This window comes from Coregonus lavaretus (genome assembly GCF_964263955.1).
Source record: "Coregonus lavaretus genome assembly, chromosome: 1".
Classification (NCBI taxonomy): domain Eukaryota; kingdom Metazoa; phylum Chordata; class Actinopteri; order Salmoniformes; family Salmonidae; genus Coregonus; species Coregonus lavaretus.
Genome location: NC_139988.1, coordinates 14453062 through 14470905, shown reverse-complemented (window position 1 = coordinate 14470905; position 17844 = coordinate 14453062). Strand labels below are relative to the sequence as shown.

The following is a 17844-nucleotide window of genomic DNA, read 5'->3' as shown; positions in this document are numbered from 1 at the left end:
TACCAAGTCCTAGAGCCAGAGTGTCACAGTGTGTGAGTGTGTGTGTATTTGTGAGTTAACTTAGGCTGTGCTGAGCCGTCATATATGATCATATTCATCACCTCCCTGAGGGCTTCTACACAGCCTCCACCCCACTAGCCTTTTCAGTCTCTCTCACACTGTTCTGTCTATGAGATGTACAACTTCCTTCTTTCAAGAGGACACTTTGTGTTGTCAGCAAGAATATATCACATTTCTTAATTTACATATCAATAAGGTGTTATGCCATTGGTCATGCTTGCAGGTAGGGTTAGATCGTGAACGTCAATTCTTCCCAGTCTGATATTGACGTGAAAGTGGTAGGTCACGTTCTGAAATACTGTATTCTATTGTCATATTTACAATGTGTACGAGTTCACTACGCACATGTCCTGGTGTGTACATACACTACCAGTCAAAGGTTTGGACACACCTACTCATTCAAGAGTTTTTCTTTGTTTTTACTATTTTCTACATTGTAGAATAATAGTGAAGACATCAAAACTATGAAATAATACATATGGAATCATGTAGTAACCAAAAAAGTGTTAAACAAATCAAAATATATTTTATATTTGAGATTCTTCAAAGTAGCCACCCTTTGCCTTGATGACAGCTTTGTATACTCTTGGCATTCTCTCAACCAGATTCACCTGGAATGCTTTTCCAACAGTCTTGAAGGAGTTCCCACATATGCTGAGCACGGCTGCTTTTCCTTCACTCTACGGTCTGACTCATCCCAAACCATCTCAATTGGGTTGAAGTCGGGGGACTGTGGAGGCCAGGTCATCTGATGCAGCACTCCATCACTCTCCTTCTTGGTAAAATAGCCCTTACACAGTCTGGAGGTGTGTTGGGTCATTGTCCTGTTGAAAACAAATGATAGTCCCACTAAGCCCAAACCAGATGGGATGGCGTATCGCTGCAGAATGCTGTGGTAGCCATGCTGGTTAAGTATGCCTTAAATTATAAATAAGTCACAGACAGTGTCACCAGCAAAGCACCATCACACCTCCTCCTCCATGCTTTACAGTGGGAAATACACATGCGGAGATCATCTGTTCAACCACACCGCGTCTCACAAAGACACGGCGGTTGGAACCAAAAATCTCAAATTTGGACTCCAGACCAAAGACAAATTCCACCGGTCTAATATCCATTGCTTGTGTTTCTTGGCCCAAGCAAGTTTCTTCTTCATATTGGTGTCCTTTCGTAGTGGTTTCTTTGCAGCAAATCGACCATGAAGGCCTGATTCACACAGTCTCCTCTGAACAGTTGATGTTGACATGTGTCTGTTACTTGAACTGTTACTTGAAATTTCTGAGGCTGGGAACTTATGAACTTATCCTCTGCAGCAGAGGTAACTCTGGGTCTTCCATTCCTGTGGCGGTCCTCATGAGAGCCAGTTTCATCATAGCGCTTGATGGCTTGACAGCCATCAACATACTGTTGTCCTGAACATCTAATGTGCTTCCTTGTGTCTGTCGTCAGAATAAACACCAATCAACTGGGCTCACTGGATGGGACAGTCCTTTCTTTAAAAACACAACGCAAGAGAGTTATGAAGTACGATCACATCTGTTCCACTAGTGCCCAGACCAGTCTTCTTGTCTTCACTGGACAGCGGTTACACATGCCCATGACTGGCAGCAGACTCAACAACAGCGGTTGAATAGTTGTGAGAATCGGTTCAATTGACAGAGAAATCAGATTGAAACCCATGGCAGTCATTCTCGGCAGGGCGAGGAATGTTGTGATACATTTCCAAGGAATGTGGAATGTGATGAGTCACTGAGTCAGCTGAGTTTAGGGATGAACCGCCTGTCTTGTTTCAGCCATCCACATCCACTCCAGATCAAATCAGTGTCTTTTTACACTAACCACTGTCACTTGTCACAACATTCAGGCAAACCGCTCATAGCTCAGACATCAGACATAGGAAAAAGCATGCCCATCTACTCTCCAAGAACTACTGTACTCCACGCTAACCAAACTAAAACACACAAATGTGTGTGCGTGCAGCGTGAACACAGTGAAGTGAATGTGTGTGCAGCGTGAACATAGTGAAGTGAATGTGTGTGCAGCGTGAACATAGTGAAGTGAATGTGTGTGCAGCGGGAACATAGTGAAGTGAATGCTTGGACATAGTGAAGTGATTGTGTGTGCGTGCGTGCAGCGTGAACATAGTGAAGTGTATGTGTGCGTGCAGCGTGAACATAGTGAAGTGAATGTATGTGTGTGCGTGCAGCGTGAACATAGTGAAGTGATTGTGTGTGCGTGCGTGCAGCGTGAACATAGTGAAGTGATTGTGTGTGCGTGCAGCGTGAACATAGTGATGTGAATGTGATAAGCTTCCTTTCTCACAGAGGGAGGGAGAGGGTGAAGCGGTCAGATGAGGGAATGGGAGACAGAGCTGGAGGGAAAGGGAAATGTGGGGGACATCCTTCCTTCTCACAATGACTGATTTAATGTGATAACCATAGACCTATTATAGAGCAAGGCTGCTGGACAGGACACGTCCCATCCCCCTCCAGACAGGAACATTCATTCTACTGTACAATTGAATTCTGATTTGATTTGTATTTGAGATGTGTTGAAATGCATAGCACAGTGGAGATGTGTTGATATGTAGCACAGTGGAGATGTGTTGCTACATAGCACAGTGGAGATGTGTTGATACATAACACAGTGGAGATGTGTTGACATGTAGCACAGTGGAGATGTGTTGATACGTAGCACAGTGGAGATGTGTTGATACGTAGCACAGTGGAGATGTGTTGATACGTAGCACAGTGGAGATGTGTTGATACGTAGCACAGTGGAGATGTGTTGATACGTAGCACAGTGGAGATGTGTTGATACGTAGCACAGTGGAGATGTGTTGATACGTAGCACAGTGGAGATGTGTTGATACGTAGCACAGTGGAGATGTGTTGATACGTAGCACAGTGGAGATGTGTTGATACGTAGCACAGTGGAGATGTGTTGATACGTAGCACAGTGGAGATGTGTTGATACGTAGCACAGTGGAGATGTGTTGATACGTAGCACAGTGGAGATGTGTTGATACGTAGCACAGTGGAGATGTGTTGATACGTAGCACAGTGGAGATGTGTTGATATGTAGCACAGTGGAGATGTGTTGATACGTAGCACAGTGGAGATGTGTTGCTACATAGCACAGTGGAGATGTGTTGATACGTAGCACAGTGGATATGTGTTGATACGTAGCACAGTGGAGATGTGTTGATACATAACACAGTGGAGATGTGTTGATATGTAGCACAGTGGAGATGTGTTGATACATAACACAGTGGAGATGTGTTGATATGTAGCACAGTGGAGATGTGTTGATACATAACACAGTGGAGATGTGTTGACATGTAGCACAGTGGAGATGTGTTGATACATAACACAGTGGAGATGTGTTGATATGTAGCACAGTGGAGATGTGTTGATACATAACACAGTGGAGATGTGTTGACATGTAGCACAGTGGAGATGTGTTGATACATAACACAGTGGAGATGTGTTGATATGTAGCACAGTGGAGATGTGTTGATACATAACACAGTGGAGATGTGTTGATACATAACACAGTGGAGATGTGTTGATACGTAGCACAGTGGAGATGTGTTGATACATAACACAGTGGAGATGTGTTGATACATAACACAGTGGAGATGTGTTGATACATAACACAGTGGAGATGTGTTGATATGTAGCACAGTGGAGATGGGTTGATACGTAGCACAGTGGAGCAGGACGCATCACTGAACACTGTGGTAATTGTTTATGGTTTCATTTCTTCTCACTGAAAGTGTCCTGGTTGCTGATTTATAATGCAACACCAAAGAAATCTGCTGCTGGTTGATGAATGTGCTTCCATACTTCAAACAACTCCTTACAAAGGAAGTTTCTCACACAAACAGCCTAATGATCATGTACTTTCATTAGTCGGTCTATTTTCATGCAGGCAGCCTCACAGCAAGAGCCTCTGGCTTACATACAGCAATGAGGTTACATACACATTAGGGAACCCTTCTGCCACCACGAGAGAAGAGCCAGATACGGTTTCTGACTATAATCCCATTATGAACTAACTAGGGATGGGGATACCTAGAGGGGGTTTGTTAGAGGAAGAAAAAATGTAGATGAGGGAAGTTAATTTGAGATGCAAAGACAACATTTCCGGTGCAGATTTACTGCGCTGTAGAGCTTCCAAGTGTTGGCACAGCTTTATACAGCTTTCCAGGGGGCAGCGCTGATATAGAGGAAGTATTTGTGGATGTGTGTATCCGTGTGTGTGTGTGTGTGTATTTTGTATTTGTATTTGTATTTATTATGGATCCCCATTAGCTGCAGCTACTCTTCCTGGGGTCCAGCAAAATTAAGGCAGTTCATACAATTTTAAAAACATTACAATACATTCACAGATTTCATAACACACTGTGTGCCCTCAGGCCCCTACTCTACCACTACCACATATCTACAGTACAAAAATCCATGTGTACGTGTGTGTATAGTGCGTATGTTATCGTGTGTGTGTCTGCGCCTATGTTTGTGTTGCTTCACAGTCCCCGCTGTTCCATAAGGTGTTTTTTAATCTGTTTTTTAAATCTAATTTTACTACTTGCATCAGTTACTTGATGTGGAATAGAGTTCCATGTAGTCATGGCCCTATGTAGTACTGTGCACCTCCCATAGTCTGTTCTGGACTTGGGGACTGTGAAGAGACCTCTGGTGGCATGTCTTGTGGGGTATGCATGGGTTTCCGAGCTGTGTGCCAGTAGTTCAAACAGACATGTCAATACCTCTCACAAATACAAGTAGTGATGAAGTCAATCTCTCCTCCACTTTGAGCCAGGAGAGATTGACATGCATATTGTTAATGTTAGCTCTCTGTGTTCATCCAAGGGCCAGCTGTGCTGCCCTGTTCTGAGCCAATTGCAATTTTCCTAAGTCCTTTTTTGTGGCACCTGACCACACGACTGAACAGTAATCCAGATGTGACAAAACTAGGGCCTGTAGGACCTGCCTTGTTGATAGTGCTGTTAAGAATGCAGAGCAGTGCTTTATTATGGACATACTTCTCCCCATCTTAGCTTCTGTTGTATCAATATGTTTTGACCATGACAGTTTACAATCCAGGGTTACTCCAAGCAGTTTAGTCACCTCAACTTGCTCAATTTCCACATTATTTATTACAAGATTTAGTTGAGGTTTAGGGTTTAGTGAATGATTTGTCCCAAATACAATGCTTTTAGTTTTATAAATATTTAGGACTAACTTATTCATTGCCACCCACTCTGAAACTAACTGCAACTCTTTGTTAAGTGTTGCAGTCATTTCAGTCGCTGTAGTAGCTGACATGTATAGTGTTGAGTCATCTGCATACATAGACACTCTGGCTTTACTCAAAGCCAGTGGCATGTCATTAGTAAAGATTGAAAAAAGTAATGGGCCTAGACAGCTTCCCTGGGGAATTCCGATTATACCTGGATGATGTTGGAGAGGCTTCCATAAAAGAACGCCCTCTGTGTTCTGTTAGACAGGTAACTCTGTATCTACAAAATAGCAGGTGGAGTAAAGCTATAACCCATACATATTTCCAGCAGCAGACTATGATCGATAATGTCAAAAGACGCACTGAAGTCTAACAAAACAGCCCCCACAATCTTTTTATCATCAATTTCTCTCAGCCAATCATCAGTCATTTGTGTAAGTGCTGTGCTTGCTTAATGTCCTTCTCTATAAGCATGCTGAAAGTTTGTTGTCAATTAGTTTACTGTAAAATAGCATTGTATCTGGTCAAACACAATTTTTTCCAATAGTTTACTAAGGGTTGGTAATAGGCTAATTGGTCAGCTATTTGAGCCAATAAAGGGGACTTTACTATGTTTAGGTAGTGGAATGACTTTTGCTTACCTCCTAGCCTGGGGGCACACACATTCTAGTAGGCTTAAATTGAAAATATGGCAAATAGGAGTGGCAATATCGTCCACTATTATCCTCAGTAATTTTCCATCCAAGTTGTCAGGACCCGGTGGCTTGTCATTGTTGATAGACAACAATACTTTTTTCACCTCTTCCACACTCACTTTACGTATTCTGCTAAGTGGGTGGCTTGGCTGAACAGACTCATGGACTGACAGGTAATATCCTTTGGTTAGGTCATAAATCATACAGTATACCAGTAAATCATGTACATGTATAATAGATTACTCAAACATACACATAGAATGTATTTGAAAATCCATCAGAAATCCTATACAACCTACACGACTGCTTAGTGAGTTCATTGTATAGATAGATAGATGCACCATATTTCTCTGTGACCACATGTACTGATCTCTGCGAGCCAATGTAAGGCACATAGAAAACAACACACACACACTCCCGACAACAACAAAAAAATATTTTTTTTAAACATTCAGTCGTCCGCTGAAAGTGACACAACCTACAGTAAGCCATGGCAAAATGTGTAGATTTGCAGGAAATTAGCTTTAAAACTGCTAAATGTTCTCTCTGCCAAGAAGAGGGGTGTGAACAGTTTGAACAGTTTGGGGTCGCATAGGTTGCGAGGTGGGAGTTTGTTACTATGCCGATAAATGACGATATCCATACAGACCTTTTCCACCTAGGAAATGTGTCTGACCGGACCTTCTCAAATAGTACTTGAGTAGTCCTGCTCTATATGAAGGCTCCAGCTGAGCTCAGCTGTTAGTCGAGCTTACTACCCAGTTCTGCTTCAAAACACTTAGAGGAAAGGAAATGCAAGAGAGCAACCATATGACCCTCCATCAACTAAATAACAGCATGGCAGAGGGTTCAGTTCTAAATAACAGCATGGCAGAGGGTTCAGTTCTGAATAACAGCATGGCAGAGGGTTCAGTTCTAAATAACAGCATGGCAGAGGGTTTAGTTCTAAATAACATCATGGCAGAGGGTTTAGTTCTAAATAACATAATGGCAGAGGGTTTAGTTCTAAATAACAGCATGGCAGAGGGTTCAGTTCTAAATAACAGCATGGCAGATGGTTCAGTTCTAAATAACAGCATGACAGAGGGTTCAGTTCTTAATAACAGCATGGCAGAGGGTTCAGTTCTAAATAACAGCATGGCAGATGGTTCAGTTCTTAATAACAGCATGGCAGAGGGTTCAGTTCTTAATAACAGCATGGCAGAGGGTTCAGTTCTAAATAACAGCATGGCAGAGGGTTCAGTTCTAAATAACAGCATGGCAGAAGGTTCAGTTCTAAATAATAGCATGGCAGAGAGTTCAGTTCTAAATATCAGCATGGCAGAGGGTTCAGTTCTAAATAACAGCATGGCAGAGGGTTCAGTTCTAAATAACAGCATGGCAGAGGGTTTAGTTCTAAATAACAGCATGGCAGAAGGTTCAGTTCTAAATAACAGCATGGCAGAGGGTTTAGTTCTAAATAACAGCACGGCAGAGGGTTCAGTTCTCCTACGGAATATCAAAACAATGTCATGTTCCATGACTTCCTCTTTAACATACTCTGAAGTCCATCAGAAGGATGGATAGTTCCATTGACTCCTCCAACATTCTAAAATGTCATCCAGGCATGGTGTCAATTACATTATGATTCCCCACAGAAGGGTGATCAGGCTGTTATGCAAATGCCCTTTGCGTTATGATGGCGGTCCAATGAGAGATGATTCAGAGATATCATGGGAAACATAATGACCCGGTGACAAAGACGGAGCTATTTGCATTCATTAACTTCTATAATTTCCACACTGCTGTTATGTACCATGAGAAGGTGACTCCATAAGTTGTGTGCTTGCTCTACTTCCTATAGCTCTAGCAGAACATTAGCATCTGGGCTATACTCTAGTGCAGGGGTAGGCAACACTGTTCCTGGAGTGTCGCAGGTACCGCATTATTTTGTTCCAACTAGGCCCTAAACCAGGGATTTGTTCAGTTCGCTTGAACGTTTGCTACGTTGCAGAACAGTTTGTACTGAACGACACGTTTTCCCAAAATGTTCTTGAACAGACTTTGAGATACGTTTACGCCGTTCAGTGGGTGTGCCGGGAGGTGGCTTGAAGCAACGAGTGACATGTTTAAAGGGCAGCGATGCATTTTCAACCCACAACCCAACCCTTCCCCGTTTTTTTCAACTGGTCATTCAGTACAGCGCTGTTTACGTTCAATTGAACGTTCTATTACGTTTTTATGTACTGAACGCAGCCCTGACCAACTGAGCTAATTGATCAGTTCAGTGATTGCCTAAATTCAACACACCTGGTCTTCTAGGTCAGTTAAATCAAAAACATGAAGTGCCTGCAGCACTCCAGCACCAGGGTTGCCTACCCCTGCTGTAGGTTATGTGATCTCATTCATGCTCTACCTCTCTCTCTTCTCGCTGATATGCATGCCCTCTATTCAGTAGCTTTCCATAGCTTTATCAATACATTCGAATCAGAATCACCTTTATTCGCCAAGTACATTTACACATACCCAGAATGTTACTTGGTGATATAGTGCTGCTACCAATACAACATATAGATGCAGAAATAGACAGAGGAATTTACACAAAGTTTACATACATAATATACAAAATAGATAAGTCGACATATAACTGTAGAGTATTAGGGAGTTTGCAGTGAGGAACATACAATGTACAGTATAAATAAGAGGTAGGGAGGCTCTGTGACGTAGTTCATCTAACAGGTCTTTCTAAAAAAAAGTGACTAACACCCACTGATTCACCGGAAACTCCACATGTCCACACAATGACACTTTGAGCATCTTCCATGTCTCCAAGGCTCCACATTTTCCATTTGGACACATGTGTGTTAGTGCTAGTGCTGGCCCCTAGTCTCTGTGAGGAGCATGTTTATCCTGCATTAATCCCTTTCCTCTGCTTTTATCCACTACTTAATGTTGTTGTTTATCCTATGAATGTGTCATTCCCTTCAAAATCCCCCAATAGCATAATCCTTCTTGCTCTATTCCAGGATGAGGGGTATAAATACATAGGGATCAGGGTTTGAGTTACCATGGAGACACTGATTAATTAACGATGAAGACACTTTAATGGTTTTGCTGATGAAATGAGAAGGGGGAGGGGAGAAGGGGGAGGGGAGGAGGATGTTGGAAGAAAGACAAATCAAATCAAATCAAATTGTATTTGTCACACGCGCCGAATACAACAGGTGTAGACCTTGCAGTGAAATGCTTACTTACAAGCCCTTAACCAACAATGCAGTTTTAAGAAAGAATACCTAAAAAAAAAAAAAAAAATAAAGGTAACAAATAATTAAAGAGCAGCAGTAAAATAACAGTAGGGAGGCTATATACAGGGGGTACCGGTACCGAGTCAATGTGTGGGGGCACCGGTTAGTCGAGGTAATTGAGGTAATATGTACATGTAGGTAGAGTTATTAAAGTGACTATGCATAGATAATAAACAGAGTAGTAGCAGCGTAAAATAGGGGGTGGGGGTGGGGTGGGGGGGGCAATGCAAATAGTCAGGGTAGCCATGATTAGCTGTTCAGGAGTCTTATGGCTTGGGGGTAGAAGCTGTTTAGATGCCTCTTGGACCTAGACTTGGCACTCCGGTACCGCTTGCCGTGCGGTAGCAGAGAGACTAGGGTGGCTGGAGTCTTTGACAATTTTTAGGGCCTTCCTCTGACACCACCTGGTAAAGATGTCCTGGATGGCAGGAAGCTTGGCCCCAGTGATGTACTGGGCAATACGCACTACCCTCTGTAGTGCCTTGCGGTCGAAGGCTGAGCAGTTGCCATACTAGGCAGGGATGCAACCAGTCAGGATGCTCTCGATGGTGCAGCTGTAGAACCTTTTGAGGATCTGAGGACCCATGCCAAATCTTTTCAGTCTCCTTAGGGGGAATAGGCTTTGTCGTGCCCTCTTCACGACTGTCTTGGTGTGCTTGGACCATGTTAGTTTGTTGGTGATGTGGACACCAAGGAACTTGAAGCTCTCAACCTGTTCCACTACAGCCCTGTCAATGAGAATGGGGATGTGCTCGGTCCTCTTCTTTTTCCTGTAGTCCACAATCATCTCCTTTGTCTTGATCACGTTGAGGCAGAGGTTGTTGTCCTGGCACCACACGGCCAGGTCTCTGACCTCCTCCCTATAGGCTGTCTCGTCGTTGTCGGTGATCAGGCCTACCACTGTTGTGTCATCGGCAAACTTAATGATGTAAGGGAGAGGGGAAAGAGAGAGATAACTCAAAATTACATCTTAACTGGTTTTATACTGTTTTACTCAGATGTTTTGGATCCACAGTCAGCAGAGGAGAAAACCCCTTGCAATCTGTGTGGTGCCAGGGGGGCAGGTAGACTAGCAGGTAGACTTGCTGGTTAAGAACATTGGGCCAGTAACCAAAAGGTCACTGGTTCGAATCCCAGAGCCGAATAGGTGAAAAATCTTTCTGTGTACTATTGAGCAAGGCACTTAACCCTAAGTTGCTCTGGATAAGAGCATCTGTAAAATTCCAACTTAGCTCCTGAGTGGCGCAGTGGTCTAAGGCACTGCATCGCAGTGCTAACTGTGCCACTAGAGTTCCTGGTTCGGATCCAGGCTCTGTCGCAGCCGGCCGCGACCGGGAGACTCATGGGCGGCGCACAATTGGCCCAGCGTCGTCTAGGGTAGGGGAGGGAATGGCCGGCAGGGATGTAGCTCAGTTGATAGAGCATGGCGTTTGCAACGCCAGGGTTGTGGGTTCGATTCCACAACATTCACACAGTGGAGAATGTAAATGAGGGGGAGTTGCAAATTAGTGCAGCTGACATGTCATCTGTTTGTGACTTGAGACTGTTAAAAAGTGTGTCCTTGAGACTAGAGAATGTACAGGAGTTTAGGAATACAAAATAACCAAACAGAACACAACTAAAAACATCAGAAAGATACAACTAATGTTTCGAGTGGGGGAGCTGAATTGTCTTTGAGTGTAATTAAAGTCAGTTAAAAAAAGTATAAGTATAAAAAAAATATGTAATCACTAACTGTAAGTCGCTCTGGATAAGAGCGTCTGCTAAATGACTAAAATGTAAAAATGTAAAATGTAGATAAGATGCGGCAATTTGTAATGTGGATAAACACATACTTTTTCTAAGGATAAAACACAGGACAACCATGATAAAGTTCCAGATTAATGAAATCATAACACCCAAAGTATTGACTGACTGTCTTATCTCATGATGCCTGCCTCCCTCAAATGGTGCACAATTTAGGAGGGCCTTTACAATATTCAACTGATGAGGGAATACTGCCCTCTAACGTTCAGAAACTAAAAGTGGCTGTAGAAATGTTGTACTTACCGCTAGGTGGCGTCGCTTGACAGCCCTTTGAAAATTCCTTTATCCAATCTACGGTAAACGGAAATGACTTGCATGGAATGGGAGCTACAGCTTCCGTTGTCTTAGGGCGTTTTTTCAAGCTTAGCAGCAGAGATTTTTGGGGTGGTGGCTGCTTGGTTTACAGGTTTGGAGTTCCACCAAGTTATTTGAGGACACTGATTTGAAGGAATTCTCCTAATTTACAAACTATCGCAACTTGGGCCCTCCAATCTAGGCTTCAAACCTTGTTTTTCCCCGTTGGGAAAACAAGTTCACTCAACAAAAGAGTGATTTACCAGCTAACCGACAAGCTACAATTTGAGCTAGCTACTGTAGCTTGCTAGCTGAGAAAGGCGTCGATGCAGGCCATCAAGTGTGTTGTAGTGGGGGACGGGTAAGTTAAACCTACATTTGTTTAGCTAGTTAGGTATGTTTATAAAATGACGTCTTACAATATAAGTTATGATCTGGAATATAAATTATGTCAAAGTTAATTGTTTCTATTAGCCCACAGATTGCTTGTTAGCTTACTAGCTAATTGGTGACAACTGTTGTCACTGTTTCCAACTCTAGCTAATTAGCGTTAGCTAAGTTAGCTTGCTAACATTAGTCTGTAAACTTGTTGTGGCATGATAACTTAGCCTAACTAATTGTTACTTGACGGTAACTGTAATATATTCTCGTTTGCTGTTAGGACCAAGTTTCTTGTTAGGTTAAAATAAATAGTGGCTAGCGAGTGAGACTGCCGCTGTATGCACGGTTCTGTGTAACGTTAGTTATTATAAATGATCCATTCCCAGCAATCCTTTAGTGTCCGTCCTATCATCTGACTCAGAACAGAGATCACTTCTTGTTACTGCCTTGTATGATGATAAGTGACATTATTTGCTACACCATTGGGTTTTAGATAATTTACTACCCTTTGCATAATTGAGAACTTATTATAAAGACTTGAGATGACCTGCTCTCTAGCAGATATTTAACTCAATCTCTTTTAGTTTGTCTTTAGAAAGCTTCACTACTTAGACCTTTAATCTAAATATTTCTGGAAAATAGTAGTTTAACTGTCTGCTGCCTGTTGATAATAAACTCCAACATCAACCTTATTTAGGACATTGTTCCATTCTCTCTCAATGCTGGTAACATGTCCATATTGCCGAGAGAAACCCCAACATTGGAACACTACTGGATAATGCAGACATTCATTCATAGTTTAACTCATTGTCTCAAGTTGGCCAGTTACACCCGTCCAAGTTCTCCTTTCAGTTTTGAAATGGACATAAACAAAACTAAAGCGGTTTATTTCTCCTTCTCTCCTCCAGAGCTGTGGGGAAAACATGCCTGCTCATCAGCTACACCACCAACGCGTTTCCCGGGGAATACATCCCCACAGTGTAAGCACACACACTCTCTCTCCCACTCTCCCATCGCAGCAGGTGTCTTACGAATGACATGGAGAGTCTTGTCAGCAAAAATAAATGCTATGCCAGGGTCTAACTGATAATGCTTTAACCCTTCTCCCCTACACTAGAAACATAGTGCTGAATGTTCATGTTAGCATTCTATGTTAACATTTTATAATCAGAGGTGTGGTTGTTCAACTTTTTCCTGATGACTATATTTAGCCTGTAGAATCATTGAAAATTACTGGTTGCCATAATTTCCTGGTTGTGTGCTAATCACTTCCCTGATGATGTCATTGTGGCGTAACATGTATCTCTCCCTGCAGCTTTGACAACTACTCTGCCAATGTGATGGTCGATGGGAAACCAGTGAATCTGGGTCTATGGGATACAGCAGGACAGGAAGACTACGACAGGCTCAGACCACTGTCCTATCCACAGACGGTAAAACAACAGGAGAAATGTACTGTATTCAGCTCTGCATAAAGCATAAATCCCTACAACAGGGGTAGGCAACTAGATTCAGCCGTGGGCTGATTTTTGTCGCAGCGGATGGTCGGGAGGGCCGGAACACAACTATAATAATTTCTACACAGAAAATTGACCACAACTAAGCCCAAAAGGAGATTGTATTTCAAAATAACAATAATATCATACCTGTCTCTTTTATTCGTGGGAATACCTGGGAACAGATTTCCTAAATTAAACTCATTTTTAGCTGAATTCCCCCCCCCAAAAGAAATCGCTTGCGGCCCGGTTTTGACAACATTGTGAACAATATAACGCAAGTAATTCAGGGTGTTAGGGAAAGGCATATTGCATTGTGTTGCCAACATTGAGTATTTATTATGGCTCAGAGTCTGTATGGGGAGGAGAGTACAGCCCTCTGCCCATAGTACCAAAACAATGTCTGGAGCAGGCATTAAGGAAGTGAAAGAGTGCTCTGTCTGCCCCTTTGTCTGCCCTCATTCTGGGCTCTGTGACTCCTCCCACCAATTGACAGTGGTCAGTGTTCAGGGAAACTTTGTCCTCCTAGATAATAACAGTGAATTGAGGACTGGTTCATGAACTCTTGTCTGTGTGGTTAGTTTGTACCATTCATAGCTACAAAACATTAGTCTCCATGAATTGTAACTGTCAGTTTTTTATCTTGTATAAATTATGCTGTTTGTTTCCTCTCAACAGGATGTGTTCTTGATTTGCTTCTCCCTTGTGAGTCCCGCCTCCTTTGAAAACGTCCGTGCCAAGGTGAGACGTTTTGTATTAAAGCATTAAGTTATCAACAGGGTCATTGCTTGAAAGGGTGGATTTTATCCACATACTCAAAACAACTGATGTATAGACTTGATAGGTAGGCCTCTAGTCTACAGTAACATACTGATCCTATCCTGACTGTCTTGTCCCTGTCCTCTGTAGTGGTACCCAGAGGTGAGACACCACTGCCCCAACACCCCCATCATCCTGGTGGGCACCAAGCTGGATCTGAGAGACGACAAGGACACCATCGAGAAGCTGAAGGAGAAGAAACTCACCCCCATCACCTACCCCCAGGGCCTGGCCATGGCCAAAGAGATTGGTTAGTTTACTAATGGTACTTAGTCCTGTCCAGGGGGTGTACTGGTACATCAAGCTGCCTCACTACAAAAACAGGAGATGGACTAGTGTCCTGTCCAGGGGGTGTACTGTACATCAAGCTGCCTCACTACAAAAACAGGAGATAGACTAGTGTCCTGTCCAGGGGGTGTACTGTACATCAAGCTGCCTCACGCTACAGAAACAGGAGATCGGACAGGAGCCTATGGGCTCAAGGCTTACTTACTTAGGTCTTAGTAGTACTTTAGGGGCCTGTTTCCCGGACATAGAGTAAGCCTATTACTGGACTCTACACAGCAATGTCAATGGAGTTTCTCCATAGCTTAACCTGGATCCGCTCAGTGTAGTCATAGCTATTAGTCCATTTAGGATTTCAATGAATGAAATCCCTATTTGCTGTGATGTTGACTGCCAGCCTGTCTTATTCCTCTACAGGAGCAGTAAAGTACCTGGAATGCTCAGCCTTGACACAGCGCGGCCTTAAGACAGTGTTTGACGAAGCCATCCGGGCAGTCCTGTGCCCCCCACCCGTCAAGAAGAGGAAGAGGAAGTGCTCACTACTCTAAATGCCGCAGACAGGAAGAAGGAAGTCACGCTGCAGTCTTAGCGCACCTATTGGTTGGGGGAGTGTCTTAGGAGGAAGGGGGAGGATTCTACAAAAAGCATATGTATCCAGATGTTATTTTTTTCTCTCTCGTATTATAATTAGTACATACTACTTAAATATGATTGATTTTATTATACGAATATTAGAATAAACTATTCAGCTCTAGGAAGAAGGGGGTTGGACACGCCCTACATGTTTCCCCTACACTAAGAAATTCCTGCTGCCTTCAAAAATTTAGCTTTTAATTTTTTGGGAAAGTGTTCCTGGAAGATAATACTAATTGCTCTTTTCAATTTCGGTCTCTTTCCACTCTTCTCAAGAGTCCATATTGTTTGTTTACAGACTTCAATGAATTGTGTAGAATTGAGGTGTTGCCAAAATTCCTACTGCATATAACGGTCATCACTTTCTAGGGGCTCCGTGGACACTACATGGAATGATTTCTGGTTTTTTCTCCTGTACAATGTGTGCGACCGTAATTTGCTAAATCTTGACAGAACGGTTTATAGCTCAAGAGAAATCTAAATAAACTTTTTTTTTTATCATAAGCGTTGTAATAGCTGTTAAGTTCTATAATCATAGTCTATGTAGATCAAGTGAGTTTAGATCAATCATTTCTCCTCAGGTGAAATTTATCCACCTTCGAATACATTGTCAAAACAACTGAAGTCAGTCATGATTAATAGCTATCACTTTATACCTAGGTGGATTAAATGCTTATTAGATCAATCTAAATCTCCACTTGTTGTACTTGGTGCTCCCCCTTGGTCTGAGAAAATATCCAGTATTTTACATTCTACAGGTGTCTAGACTAGAGCCTGACCCAGGTGTATAGGAGAACCTGACCCAGGTGTACAGGAGAAGCTCACCCAGGTGTATAGGAGAACCTGACCCAGGAGTGTAGGAGAACCTGCTAGAAAGAGGATGGAGAATGGTTCTTTTATCAGACTTTTATTTAGATGGATCCCTCTTGTTGGATTAAACAACAGTTTCAAACCGTGAGTGTTACTCCATTTGTGTTACATCCATTTGTACGAGTATTGTCAGTAATGAAACTGTACTGCGTAGTCCACCAGCTTTACACTCCAGACACCTGCACGCGCCATGACCTCGTTATAGGCCTTGTTTGTTGTATGGTAGAATCTAGGCCTGTATTCAATGTCATTCCCTTTTAACGGATTCTGTCAGCAGTTGCCATCTATCTAGACCTTTTTAACGTCTAGTTCAAGTGTGAAGAATCTGGAGTTTGCTACTCGAAAGGTAGTTGTTGCTGACTTGTTTTAACATCAAGCTTTGTCATTAACATGATGCTATGTAAAAGTTACTGTGGGATTTTTTTCATCACAGCTACCTATTACTGTATCACTAAACTATGAGCAATTTAATAGTGTTCAGAAGAAGACTATGTATTTTACAGTAGCTTCTAATGGCTGTATTTACATTTAACATTTTAGTCATTTAGCAGACGCTCCAGAGTGACTTACAGGAGCAATTAGGGTTAAGTGCCTTGCTCAAGGGCACATCGACAGATTTGTCACCTAGTCGGCTCGGGGATTAGAACCAGCGACCTTTCGGTTACTGGCACAACACTCTTAACCACTAAGCTACCTGTACAGTAGTTCAGTGATATTCAGTTCAGTAACAGTGACTATTTTCAAAGTACTCTTTATTTTTGACTGAGTGAGAGGCTGTTGCTCTGAGGTATTACCAGTGTACTAATGAATGGCACAATGAGAGAAAGGATACTTGATTTTTCTTCTGGTTTTATTTGGAAATGATAATAGTGGTTAATCTGCTGAATATAAAAAAAAAAAAAAAAAAAGCAAATAAAATATTTTAAAATCTTTGCCTGTTGTCAGCTTTTTAAATTCCGCTGTAGGAATGTTTAAACCTCTTTCCACCCACTCCCTTAAAACAGAACAGGGGTATACTACAAAGCAAGATCAAGTAGTTTGCTAGCTAACTTACCTAAATATTCAGAAATCACTTTTTTTTTATGAGCTTGAAATGGGCATGGTCTACTTAACTCCACAACCAAAAACACATATCTAAATTTAGCTTTCTTTATGAACTAGAAAATAAAGTTTTTTTCTGGTTGTTTATCAAAGTTAGATGGCTAACTAATTGATCCTGCTTTGTAGTATACCCACCAGGTGGGAATGTACAGTATATTTGGAAAGTATTCAGACCCCTTCCCCTTTCCCACATTTTATGTTACAGCCTTATTCTAAAATGGATACAATTATTTTTTTCACCTCATAAATCTACACACAATACCCCATAATGACACAGTGAAAACAGGTTTTTAATTTTTTGTGAAAATGTATAAAAAAATCTAAAAAATATTTACATAGGTATTCAGACCCAATTCAATTGATTGGACATGATTTGAAAACGCACACACCTCTCTATATAAGGTCCCACAGTTAACAGTGCATGTCAAAGCAAAAACCAAGCCATGATGTTGAAGGAATTGTTTGTAGAGCGCCGAGACAGGATTGTGTTGAGGCACAGATCTGGGGAATGGTAAAAATTCTGCAACATTGAAGGTCCCCAAGAACACAGTGGCCTCCATCATTCTTAAATGGAAGAAGTTTGGAACCACCAAGACTCTTCCTAGAGCTGACCGCCTGGCCAAACTGTGCAATCGGGGGAGAAGGGCCTTGGTCAGGGAGGTGACCAAGAACACGATGGTCCCTCTGACAGAGCTCCAGAGTTCCTCTGTGGCGATGGGAGAACCTTCCAGAAGGACAACCATCTCTGCAGCAATCCACCAATCAGGCCTTTATGGTAGAATAGCCAGATGGAAGCCACTCCTCAGTAAAAGGTACATGACAGCCCGCTTGGAGTTTGCCAAACGGCACCTAAAGGACTCTCAGACCATGAGAAAC

At 42.4% G+C, this 17844-nt stretch overlaps 1 protein-coding gene across 1 annotated transcript; it reads left to right on the top strand.

Moving 5' to 3' along the window:
* Positions 1-11427: 11427 nt before the first annotated feature.
* Positions 11428-16799, top strand: LOC311134634 (ras-related C3 botulinum toxin substrate 1). The gene is made up of 6 exons (XM_084168370.1): positions 11428-11744; positions 12673-12744; positions 13080-13197; positions 13939-14001; positions 14170-14329; positions 14782-16799. The coding sequence occupies exons 1-6, from the start codon at positions 11710-11712 to the stop codon at positions 14910-14912; spliced, it is 579 nt and encodes a 192-aa protein (XP_084024496.1). The 5' UTR covers positions 11428-11709; the 3' UTR covers positions 14913-16799.
* Positions 16800-17844: the final 1045 nt, after the last annotated feature.

Excerpts from the sequence above, each read along its gene's own strand:
- LOC311134634 (XM_084168370.1), top strand. The coding sequence starts at position 11,710 with ATGCAGGCCATCAAGTGTGTTGTAGTGGGGGACGG. Across the intron at positions 13,198-13,938 it reads CACTGTCCTATCCACAGACG|GATGTGTTCTTGATTTGCTT; the intron begins GTAAAACAACAG and ends TCCTCTCAACAG. Across the intron at positions 14,002-14,169 it reads TTGAAAACGTCCGTGCCAAG|TGGTACCCAGAGGTGAGACA; the intron begins GTGAGACGTTTT and ends TGTCCTCTGTAG.